Genomic DNA, 13,337 nt, shown 5'->3' on the forward strand with positions numbered 1-13,337 from the left:
TAGTGGCACGGAGGACATACCCACACAACATGGCTAATTCAGCTGCTTATCTATAAGAAAATGCTAATTCTCGTTGTTAGATACCCTGTGTAGAGGCCTAGACTCTTGACATCTCTGCAATTTTCGATACAGTAAACCAGTGGCTCTCAACCTTTTTTCTGCCAGGACATACCTGGCAGATGGTTCTCACATGTGTGACACAATGAACATGTGACTGTCACAGGGCTAAATGTAAATATACATTCTGCATCCTCAGGAACCCCCTCGATCCCCAAAAAAAATGGGTGCAGAGCAGAACTAGGGCATTATCCATACAACTCACCATACAAAAAAAAGATATTCTGGTTCTGTTGACATCTCAGTAAAAGCAAAACAAATTCACTTTACTTGCAGGCATAATACCCCTCCTTATGAAAGAACAGTAATTTACCACTAATGTCCAATTGAGAAAACACTACAAATAAGATTGATACAAATGCCTACATGCTAGTAAAATACCTCACCTCGGTCACACACCCAAAACTGACCTTCATCACAAATTATAAATATGGAGACAAACTGGAATGGAAAACCAAAACAGCCACTCTGCATGCAGGGCAACCCTCAAGAAATGAAAAGAGAAATATAGCACCTAACATAGTTCCAGGATCTGCAATAATGCACACAAAGTAACCCACACAAAATTACACCTGTATTATGGAACACACTCAAACAGTAACAACCCTACCTATGAAAAGGCAACACTACAAATATTTAACCAGGCCCTAAACACTAAAACACCTCCTATTAGGAAAACAGAACCAGCCAAGCTGCTATAGATCCCCACACAGAAATAATTGTAAAACTATACTAATAAATGATACAAAATAGCTGATAAACAGAACAATTAAAAACTCATAAAAATTATTTAAAATTGTCCAAATATCAATAAAATATTTAAAAACAGTAGACATCACATAATACCCATTAAAAAGGCTGTCAATCAAGAAAAATAAACTTTAAAAGCCGCCTTTACCTACCCTCTCCAGCAACTCTCTTACTCCTTTCCCTTGCAGGCCAATAGCACACATCAGAAGTAGCAGTGGCTGCTGAAGCTGTGTCCTCATGGTCTTCTTCCTTAGGTCCCACTACCAGTCACTCATACACAGTCTCTGTCTCACAGAGACCAGTCACCTCCCTGTCTAGTCTCTGTCTCTCTCACACATACACCAGTCACCTCCCTGATCAGTCTCTGTCTCTCTCTCACACACACACACACCAGTCACCTCCCTGACCAGCCTGTCTCTCTCACACACACCAGTCACCTCCCTGACAAGTCCCAGTCTCACAAACACACACCAGTCACGTCCCTGACCAGTCTCTGTCTCACAACACACAAACACCAGTCATTTTCCTGATCAGTCTGTCTCTCATAGAAACACATCACCTCCACCATGGTCTCTCTCAATCACACACATGCTCTCTCACTTACATACAAGCTCTCAATCACTCAAAAATGCTCTAGCTCCCATGCTACCACACACCCACAAAGCTGCCACTCACGCACCCAGGCACCCATTCTACAGCACACACACACAAAGCTGCCACTCAGGCACCCATTCTACCACACACACACAAGCTCTCATGCACCCAGGCACTCATTCTACCACAGGCAAAGACAAAGCTGCCACTCACGCACCCATTCTACCACAGGCACACAAAGCTGCCACTCACACACACACACACACGCTCACGTGGAACCTCTTCTCATTGCTTGGCCCAGTAAGCCTGGCCTCTGCTCTTTAGCCGCTGCCGGCCTGACCTCCAACAGCGGCGCGCATCTCTCCACTCTTCAACCCCTCCGTCGGTGGCACACAGGGTCTCTTCACACTTCAGCCTCCAGCGGCAGTGTGCAGGGTCTCTTCACACTTCAGCCTCCGGCGGCGGCGTGCAGGGTCTCTCCGCACTTCAGCTGCCGCCGGCCCAGCCTCCAGCTCACAGTCTCTCTGCTCTTCGGCCCCGCTAGTCTGGCCTCCAGCGGCAGCGTACAGGATGTCCACACTTCAGCCGCCGCTGGCCTGGCCTCCGGCGGCGGCTCACAGCGTCTCGCCGCTCTTCGGCCCCGCCAGCCTGGCCTCCGGTGGCGGCGCACAGGCTCTCTTTGCACTTCAGATGCCACCAGCCTGGCTTCTGCTGGTGGCGCTCAGCGTCTCTCCACTCTTCGGCCCCGCTCACCTGGCCTCCAACGGTGGCACTTCCCTACCAACTGCATTGGCCATTCCGCCCCTGGGGAGGAGGGAAGCACAAGTGGGGCAGTGGGACACTGGGAGCCACGTCACACCTGCCGGTGCTTGGCGACCCATTGGTGTGTCGCAACACACCAATTGAGAATCGCTGCAGTAAACCATTCCATCCTAGTGCATCCTTTAAGAGAATGTGGCATTGCCAGTGCTGTTCTGTGCTGGTTCAGTTCTTTTCTATCACAACATACTTAACACAGAGTTCAGCAATAAATGCTCAAAATGGTTTGACTGTCACAGGTGTCCTGCATCGCTCTGTAATCTTTACCTGTTTCCATTATGTAAAATTCTTGCCAGCCTTTGCAACGGATTTAAACTCTACACAGATGACTTTCAGTTCTTTATATGAGTCTGCCATCCTGGTCAGCCACAGTTGAGCTTGTACATTTATCAACTATTCAGAAATAGCTCTTTTACAATAAATTAGCTCTGAACCTTGCTAAAACTCAGTTTATACTTATTCAGAGGCCACATTCGAAAATCCAATAAGTAACTATCACAGTAGTAGAGTATACATGTCCCTTATGCGCTAATATAAAAAACTTAGGCATCTTACTAGACTCTTCTCTAACTTTTCATCCTCAAGTTAAGGCAGTCAAAATATGGATTTTACAAATTGCAAGTCCTATGTGCCTTAAGATAACTGCTGGATAAGTCTGACTTTCGGACTATTGCAATTGCATATACACAGGTTTCCCAGAAGTTACAGTGAAGCCATTACAGTTACTATTGAACGCAGCCATTCGCTTGATTTCTGAAAATAAGTGTAGGAATATTATACCAGTCTTAAATTGACCTTCATTGGTTACCGATTATCCAATGGATTCTATAAAAGATCAGCACTACAGTTTTCAGACTGGTCTTGTCTTCTGCCTCTCCCTAGTGCAATGAGTTGTTACATGTCCACTGCCCTTCGCATCAACTAAGATCCTCACACAGAAGTCTTCTGGACGTCCCATCATTACGGCATGTTCAGTTTGGTATAACAAAGGACTGCGCCTTCTCAGTTGCGGCTCCTATTTTCTGGAACTCCCTGCCTGAAGCATTCTGAAAACTTTTAAGACCCTCCTAAAAGCATTTTTGTTTAAATAGGCTTATTATTAATTTTTGCCAGGTAGTCTTCCTTTTTAAGAGTAAAGCTGCACATATGATATGATGTCTGTACTCAGCAAGTCTTGGAATTTGATGATCATCAATGCTCTTCTGGGAGGGCTAGTTGGAGGACATCCTAATAAGCATAATCTGTAGCCTTTTTTTCACAATCCAAAGGACCCAGCTATCAGAGGTTACAAAATGCAAAATTGCTTACCTTGTAATAGGTGTTATCCCAGGACAGCAGGATGTAGTCCTCACATGTGGGTGACATCATTGATGAGCCCTATTGCGGGAAAACTTCTGTCAAAGTTTCTAGAAACTTTTGACTGGCCCTGTGAGGCCACTGAGCATGCCACGATATTCTCTGCCACAGGGGTCTCTCTTCAGTCTCGTATGTAGCAATAAGCTTTAGCAAAAAATAAAATAATAAATGTATCGGACCCAACTCCGCGGGTTGGCGGGTGGGTTTCATGAGGACTACATCCTGCTGTCCTGGGATAACACCTATTACAAGGTAAGCAATTTTGCTTTATCCCAGGATAAGCAAGATGCTAGTCCTCACATGTGGGTGATTAGCAAGCTAGAGGCTGAGTCATTTTGTAGTGAAGCAACACTGACGTATTGTTGATATAAATAAGGCAGCTGAAGATCACAGCAGGTTGGATGTAGGAGTTGGGATTAAACTGGAAACAAGTTCTTTAAGACAGATTGTCCGTAGGCTGAATCTTGTCCTCCTCCTTTGTCTAAACAGTAATGAGCTGCAAAGGTGTGAAGAGAACTCCATGTTGCTGCTTTACATATGTCAAGAACTGGCACTGAACAATAGTGTGCTACTGAGGTTGACATTGCTCTTAATGAATGTGCCTTTATTCGCCCTTGGAGAGGAAGGCTTGCTTTCTCATAGCAAAACTGTATGCAATCTGCTAGCTAATTGAATAGAGTATGTTTACCCACTGCTTTTCCCGGTTTGTTTGGATCATAAGATACAAAGAGCTGAGTGGATTTCCTATGGACTGCAGTGCAGTCTAAGTAAAAAGCTAGCGCATGCTTACAGTCCAAGGTATGTAAGGCCCATTCTCCTTGGTGAGAATGAGGCCTTGGAAAGAATGTGGGTAAAACTATGGATTGGTTCAAGTGGAATTCTGTAACTACCTTGGGTAGGAATTTTGGATGTGTACAGAGAACCACTCTGTCATGTAGGAATTTTGTATAGGGTGAGTACGTGACAAGTGCTTGTAACTCACTAACCCTTGTAGCCGATGTAATGGCTATGAGGAAGATGGTCTTCCATGTGAGAAATTTAAGATCACAGGAATTCATGAGTTCAAAAGGAGAACGCATGAGTCTTAAGACCAAATTCAGGTCCCATTCTGTAACTGGTGGCCAAATTGGTGGTTTGAGGTGAATTAAACTTCTCATAAATCTACTGACAAGGGGATGTATGGATATTGGTGCATCTCCCACCTTGTTATGGTAAGCTGAGATTGCACTTAAGTGTACTCTTACAGATGACGTCTGGAGACCAGAATCTGAAAGATGGCATAAGTAGTCTAGTAGAGAAGTTGTGGGGCAGGAGAAAGGGTCAATGTTCTTTGCTATGCACCACAAAGTAAACCGTTTCCATTTCGAAGAATAATTCTTTCATGTTGAAGGTTTACGTGAAGCTATAAGCACTTGAGATACATTGGTTGAAAGATTGAGTGGTTGTAAAATCAAGCTTTCAACATCCATGCTGTCAGGGATAGGGATTGAAGGGTGGGATGGAGCAACCGACCCTGATCCTGAGTTATGAGAGTGGGAGCTACACCCAGGCGAATTGAATCCCTGATCGAGAGGTCTAGAAGTATGGGAAACCATACTTGTCGAGGCCAATACGGGGCTATGAGGATCATGGACCCTTTGTCCTGTTTAGCTTCACTAGAGTTTTGGTTATTAGCGGTATCGGAGGATACACGTATAGAAGGCCTGAGTTCCAAGGGCAAGCAAAGGCATCCTTGGCTAGTTGGTGAGTCTGTCTGTGCAGGGCACAGAACTTGTCCACTTTGTGATTCAGGTGTGACGCAAAGAGGTCTATTGTTGGTTGTCCCCAACGTTGAAATATCCTGGTCGCTACTAAGGGATCCAGGGACCATTCGTGTGGTTGGAACTGGCGACTGAGTCGATCTGCCACTACGTTGTGAATGCCTGCCAGATAAGTGGCCCGGAGAAACATTGAGTGTGTCAGGGCCCAGTCCCAAATCTGTGCAGCTTCTTGACAAAGGATATACGAACCCGTACCTCCCTGTCTGCTGATGTACCACATGGCTACTGTGTTGTCCGTTTGGATCAGAACAGTCTTGTGTGAAAGGCAGTCCTTGAACGCATGCAGAGCATAACGTTTAGCTCGAAGTTCCAGGAAATTGATTTGAAATGTTGCTTCCAGTTTTGTCCAAGTATCTTGGGTTTGGAGATTGTCTATGTGAGCTCCCCAACCTAAGGTGGATGTATCTGTAGATAAAGTTATCTGTGGGACTGGTTGCTGGAAGGGGAGACCTTTGCGCAGATTGTCCTTGTTCGCCCACCAAAGTAGAGAAGAACATAGCTGGTGGGTTTCTTGAATTGGAGAGGACAGTGGTTGAATGGCTTGGATCCATTGTGACCTTAAAGTCCATTGGGTTACCCGCATGGCTAACCGTGCCATCGGAGTGACATATACTGTGGAGGCCATGTGGCCTAGTAAGGTTAGAAACTGATGAGTTGTTGCTTGTTTCTTTGAATGGAGTTTACCCGAAGGGAAAGCGTCTCTGCCCGATCCTCGGGTAGAAAGGCTTTTGAGAGGATGGTGTTCAATTTTGCCCCTATGACTTGAAGCAGGTGAGATGGAATGAGATGGGACTTTTGATAATTGATGAGAAAGCCCATGGAGTGAGTAGAGTAATTGTTCGACTGAGAGAAGCCAGAGCTCCTTGTTGAGATTGACTTCTGATGAGCCAGTCATCTAAATAGGGAAAAACATGGACACTTTCTTTGTGCAAGTGTGCTGCTATTACTGCCAAACATTTAGTGAATACTCTGGGAGCAGAGGCGAGTCCGAATGGTAGTACTCTGTACTGGAAATGCTGATGACCCACCATGAAGCGCAGGTACTTGCGATGAGGGGGGAAAATTTGAATGTGAGCGTAAGCATCTTGAAGATCCAGAGAACAAAGCCAATCTCCTGTTTGAAGAAGTGGAAGCATGGTGCCTAGAGAGACCATCCTGAACTTTTCTTTCTTCAGAAATTTGTTGAGATTTCTGAGGTAAAGGATGGGACGTAGGCCTCCGGTTTTCTTTGGAATGAGGAAATAACGGGAATAGAATCTTCTGCCCTGCTGAGTCTGGGGCACCAGCTCTACTGCTCTGGCTCTCAGAAGGGTGGATAATTCTACTTGTAATTGGGTTGTGTGATTTTCGGTTAGAAAAAGAGATCTCGGAGGAGAATCTTTTGAAATTGAGAGGAAATTGCATTGGTAACCTCGAGATATTATTGCAAGTACCCATTGGTCTGTTGTTATTTGCACCCAATGGTTATAAAAGGAGGATACTAGACTTCCTACCGAAAGCTGTGGATGAGGATTGGAGAGATGGCTTCAGTCTCTGGGAAAAATCTCAAAAGCCAGCAGTCGGTCCCATCTGTGGCGGAGATTGAGGCCTAGCTGCCCTAGGTTGTCTGGGCTGAGGTCTCTGTTGCGGCCTAGAAGATCTGCTCTTAGATGTTGGAGGGTAATACCGCCTCTGTCGGTAGAAGGGTCTTCTAGGTTCTTTCCTTTGAGGTCTACGAGTTGACTGTGTAGCCGGATCCTGCGGAATCAATGAAAGTTGTCGCAGGGTTTCTGTGTGTTCTTTTAATTGAGCAACCGCATCTTGTACCTTGGAACCAAAAAGGTTATCGCCAAGACATGGGAGGTCAACCAATTTTTCCTGGACTTCAGGCCTGAGGTCCGAGGCTTTAAGCCATGCCCAACGTCTTGCACTTATACCCGGATGCAGCCACTCTGGATGCCGTTTCAAAGCCATCATAGGCAGCACGGACCTCGTGCTTGCCCACCTCCAGCCCTTTGTGGATAATTGCCTGGGTTGCTTCTTGATGTTGTTGTGGCAATGATGGTATAAACTCCTGCATCTGTTTCCACAGATTTCTTTGGTATTGAGTCATGTATAATTGGTAAGAAGATATTTTAGAATTTAACATGGCTCCTTGATAAACCTTCCTTCCCAGGGAATCCAATAATCTGTGATCTTTCCAGGGGGAGTTGAGGAATGTGGTCTTATCCTCTTCGACTTCTTTTGTGCAGATTCTACCACCACTGATTGGTGTGGAAGCTGTGACATTTGGTAGCCAGGAGCAGACTGCACCAAATACGTTGTGTCCATTCTTTTATTTACAGCAGGCACTGAGCATGGATACTCCCAAAGCCGAAGTTATAGGTCCAGAAGGACATCATGGATCGGTATGGCTACTGCTTGCTTTGCAGGGTCTACAAATTGGAGAACCTCCAATGTTTGTTGCCTTGAATCATCTTCTGTCACCAAGGTGAAAGGTATGGTGTCCGCCATTTCCTGGATGAAATTGGTGAAGGATAAATCCTCCGGTGGAGATTTCTTCCTTGGGTCTGGAGGTGAAGGATCTGACATGAAATCTTCAGATGAGGTGTCTGTGTGTCCATCGTCCCAAGTATTGTATAGATCTTCTCTAGGTAGAGATAGTGGAGAAGATCTAGGCAGACGAGGAAGCCCTGAAGGACCTGGTTGCGGGTCATCGAAGGGTGTCCCTTCAGGCTGTTCTTTCCGAGGCTCGGGAGGAAGAGCACCGACTACCTCATCAAATCTCTTCATTATGAGCTGATAGAGTGCCAGCTCTGGATGTCCTGGGTCTCCAGGTAAGATTAGCATCGATGGTATCAGGGCCGGAATCGAAGATGGCGTCGGTGTCATCAATGGTCATGCCGGTGTCACTTTGCCGGTATCGGTGTAGGCACCGGCATCGGTATAGATACCGGCATCGACGAGTCGTCGGCATCGGTGCAATCACCGGCATTGGTAATGGTACCGGCAACGGTTCAGGAACCGGCATCGGTGAAGGCGCTGGAATAGGCATCTGCTCCTTAAGGGCCTGGAGCACCACTTGCCGGATAAAATCCGACAATTCCTGCGGAACAGCTGGTGCAGGCAGAGCAGCTGAACGCGGTGGCGGTGGAGGCGTCGATACCCCTTCCACAGAGCCCTGTGGAGGTTTGACTATTGGTGTTTCTTCGCAAGGTGAAAGCCCCGGCGCCGAGGGTAGCGGTGTTTCCTGAAGTTTGAGCCGCTTAGCAGTCGGTTCCTCCGGGGAGAGAAGCGCCGCTGGAGTCAATGTGTGCCGAAGTCTATGACGGTGTTTCGGTCGGTGTTCGACTACTGACCTTGTTGATGCCGATGTATGATCTCCGGACCCATCCGGACGATGTTTTTTCAATATTATTCGTTTTGAAACTCTGGCCGGAGACGATTTTGTTGATGTTGAGGGAGAAGGCAGAAGCTGTAGGTGAAAAAGATGTTCCATCTTCTCTTGGCGAAGTTTTCTTCCTTTGAGAGTCATCTCTGCACATTTAGGGCAGGTTGAGACATCATGTTTGTCCCCCAAACAAAGGACATACTCGAGGTGTGGATCTGTAATGGACATTGTCCAATTACAGATAGGACATTTTTTAAATCCGGTAGCCATTTTCAATCGACAGCCATGGATGAAATGAGGGGAAAAAAAAATTATGAGAAAAAGTTTTTAGTCGGGGAGTAAAAACGAGACTATGATTACTCACCAGCCGGTGGAAATCTGAGAGAGATCCCTTGTGGGAGAAAAAGAATGAGAAAATAAGTGACTTTTTAGTCAGCAAACACTGAGAAACTCACAAGGCTCCTTGCTCCGTGATGCTTACAGCAGCGCGGAAAAACGAAGACTGAAGAGAGACCCCTGTGGCAGAGAATATCATGGCATGCTGGGCATGTTCAGTGGCCTCACAGGACCAGTCAAAAGTTTCTAGAAAATTTGACAGAAAGTTTTCCCGCATAGGGCTCCATCAATGATGTCACCCACATGTGAGGTCTAGCATCCTGCTTGTCCTGGGATAAGACATAAAACCTTATCCTCCCTATGGTCATGAAGTCTTTCACTGCAAAGACTGGAATAGTGTCTATCATCTCTTGATGTGGTCAAAAAACTGTCTCTGGTTTTGATCGAACAGCAGTTACGGCATCTACATGTTGGTGAGGACTGAAGCCCTGATGCTGTGTGGAGTGAGCCAAACATTTTCTGTACTGGAAAAAATCTGTTTTGGGGGCTCCTGACTTCTGGTATTATTGGAATTTTGAAGGTGGTTCAGAGGTGCTAGTGGACAGCAATCTGAAGCATGGTATGACAGTCTCTCAACAGCACCACCTCCTCCAGTTCATGGCATATCTGCAAGTCTTTCCTGAACATCCTCAGAGGACTGATGCTTAAAGCCACAAGAGTCTGTGCTCATCAATACCTTAGCAAACTGATTCAGTGAACAGCTTGTCTTTACAAAAGGACAGTTGTATTTTTCATCTTTAAAGAAAATAAGTTGAAAATTTGTCACCCACAATTTCACAATCAAATTTCCAAAGCAAATGTTAAATTTTGTCTGCATACCAGGATTTCCATCTTTCTAAAACAAATTAAACTCAAAATAGCTTAAGGCTATCCCTTGCATATAGTTGAAAATTAAACTAATTGCCAAAAGTACAGCACTCTGCCCTTACCAGCTGCTTCACATAAGATGGATCATTGTAATCTACCATTCCACCTTCTGGGTTGATGTTCAGTTTGTCTCGTAGAGGTGTTCTGCCAGGGGTTGCTCCAATGACAGGTTTAGGTGTCATTCCACCACGAGGAGTTAAACCTTCTCCACCATGAGTTGGAGTTCTAGGAAAAATAAGGCAATGAAACTTAACAGTAACATCTAAATGTTTGAGTATTTTTTGTTTACAAAATTGTTAGAGTTATGGCACTGTATCATACATTACATTTTTGGTCTAATTTCATTATTTATAGACAAAGTGAATATGTTTTTAGATTCAGTTTGATAAGTATTGCTCAACAAATTGCCAAGAATTACTATGTATATAGATTTTATTTTGCTCAGGGCCTGCTTTGTTTCAGTTAATTGGAAAATAAATAATAGTTTTCCATGACTGCTAGAAAAAGATCAATATTTCAGGCCTCAATTTATTAATCACTTATTTTCCAATGTGTTTTTAAACAGAATTAAGATTATTTCATGAAAATTATCTACATTGTTCTTCCTGATTCCTGTCACATTGCTAAATTTCAGTTTAGTAATTAAGCCATGAAAGACCAAAAAAGTCACAAAAGGAAAAAAAATGGAAATTTGCTCAATTCAAGCACAAAACCCATTAAAGTACTTTACCTAACAAAAAAAAGTCTGATTTTTTTTTTTTTTTGCTCAGCAGCGGGCATCCTACTTATTCGAGCTTTCAGCTCAATTAGAACGTGGCTGAATTGTGGCTATTGTGCAACAAGCCTTCATTTGGAACTGTTCAAAGAAAACTATCTGGTTTTGGAAATTGAACCAAATTCTCTCAGCACTGCTGATCACTAAATCAGCTGTCCTTTGAAAATATCCATCAAATAAGTCTGTTTTCATATTGCTATGCACTGCTATGGGAGAGAGGTAATAAATGTATCTTGATCCACACAACAGACACATCTTTATCAGTTTTACAGTATGCAAAAAGATGGAATTAGAAGGGGAAAAAGACAGTTAATAAAAACAAGCAAGGCTAAAGAAAAAAAAAAGAAAACTAATTTAAAACAAAATTACATTGGATATTATTGTGGCCCTAAAATAAAAGAAACCAAAGTCAAATAATTTAGAGTTTGGCAGCTGTAGCAGTGAAACTCCTATATTATTACAAATAATAAATCTATGAATTATATAAAATAGCTAGATTTATTTTCTGCTAACACATCAAATAATTTCAGAACTCTAACAGAGGTCAAATACTATGACCTTCAACTATGTTAAGACAAGTACACGGATGTGATAATCAACTAGGGTCTATGGCAACGCAACAGAAAAGAAATTGGGCAGATTAGATGCCATCATATTTTCTGTTTCTATTTAAGTGTCATACTCTAAAAACATATCACTTTAACTCAACCTGAGAGCAAGATAGCAGAGTTGCCTACCTGTAACAAGTGTCATTCCAGGATAGCAGGATGTAGTCCTCACATATGGGTGACGTCACTGGACAGAGTCCTATCACGAAAAGCTCTCTCTCAAAATTTCTAGAAACTTTTGACTGGCACACTGAGCCCACTGCGCATGCCGAGCATGCCATTATCCCTCGAGCCACAGGGGTCTCCCTTCAGTCTCGTTTGCAGCAATAAGTACGAGCAAAAAATAAAATAATAAAACATTTCGGACCCAACTCCAAGGGGTGGCGGGTGGGTTTCGTGAGGACTACATCCTGCTGTCCTGGGATAACACCTATTACAAGCAAGCAACTTTGCTTTATCCCAGGACAAGCAGGATGATTAGCAAGCTACAGGCTGACTCATTTTTGTGTTGTTCCAACAGCGTACAACTTATGCAACAGGCACAACTGGAGTACTGTTGGAAAAAATGAGGCAACCTGAAATCACAGTAGGTTGGATGTGGAAGGAGTTGGCATTATACTGGAAATAAGTTCTTTAAGACAGATTTTCCAAAGGCTGAATCTTGTCGTCTTTCCTTATCCAAGCAGTAATGGGCTGCAAATGTGTCAAGAGAGCTCCATGTTGCAGCTTTACAGACGTCAGCAATCGGAACTGAAGGATAGTGTGCTAAGGTTGCCACTGCTCTCACTGAGTGCGCCTTCACTCGTCCCTGGAGAGGAAAGTCTGCTGTGTCATAGCAGAATTCAATAGTGTCTGCTAGTCAATTGGAGAGAGTTTGTTTGCCCATGCAACTCCCGGTTTGTTTTTATTGAATGAAACAAAGAGTTGGGTGGATTTCCTATGGACTGCAGTGTGGTCTAGGTAAAATGCAATTGCATGTTTACAGTCCAAGGTGTGTAAAACCCTCTCGCCTGGTGAGAGTGAGGCCTTGGGAAAATGGTAGGCAAGACTATAGACTGATTCAAGTGGAAGTCAGTAACAACCTTGGGAAAGAATTTAGGGTGAGTACGAAGGACCACTCATAGAAACATAGAAATGACGGCAGAAGACGACCAAATGGCCCATCCAGTCTGCCCAGCAAGCTTCTACACTTATATTTCTCACACTTATCTGTTACTCTGAATGCTGAGTTCAGGGCCTTTATTGATAAATTTTTGGTTCTAATTTCCTTCCACCCCCGCGCCATTGATGTAGAGAGCAGTGCTGGAGCTGCATCAAAGTGAAGTATCAAGCCTAATTGGTTAGGGGTAGCAACCGCCACAATAAGCAAGCTACTCCCACGCTTATTTGTTTACCCAGCCTGTGTAATTTAGTCCTTGTTGGTAGTTGTCTGAATATAAATCCTCTTTTCTTCATTTCTAAGCATCAAAATCACAAAACATATAGAAAGACATGGTTTAATGGAACAAAGTCAGCATGGCTTTACCCAAGGCATGTCTTGCCTTACAAATCTGCTTCACTGTTTTGAAGGAGTTAATAAACATGTGGATAAAGGTGAACCGGTAGATGTAGTGTACTTGGATTTTCAGAAGGCGTTTGACAAAGTTCCTCATGAGAGGCTTCTAGGAAAAATAAAAAGTTATGGTATAGGTGGCGATGTCCTTTCGTGGATTACAAACTGGCTAAAAGACAGGAAACAGAGAGTAGGATTAAATGGACAATTTTCTCAGTGGAAGGGAGTGGACAGTGGAGTGCCTCAGGACCCTTACTTTTCAATATATTTATAAATGATCTGGAAAGAAATACAACGAGTGAGGTAATCAAAT

The 13,337-nt window shown here is 44.0% G+C and overlaps 1 protein-coding gene across 1 annotated transcript in view; it reads right to left on the reverse strand.

Moving 5' to 3' along the window:
• CDC5L (cell division cycle 5 like) overlaps positions 1-13,337 on the reverse strand; it is a 250,734-nt gene that overhangs the window by 76,110 nt on the left and 161,287 nt on the right. The window contains exon 10 of the mRNA XM_029596086.1: positions 10,152-10,314. Coding sequence (XP_029451946.1) covers positions 10,152-10,314 — 163 coding nt within the window. The remainder of the gene's footprint in view (positions 1-10,151; positions 10,315-13,337) is intronic.

The sequence above is a fragment of the Rhinatrema bivittatum genome, chromosome 3, assembly GCF_901001135.1.
Source record: "Rhinatrema bivittatum chromosome 3, aRhiBiv1.1, whole genome shotgun sequence".
NCBI lineage: Eukaryota > Metazoa > Chordata > Amphibia > Gymnophiona > Rhinatrematidae > Rhinatrema > Rhinatrema bivittatum.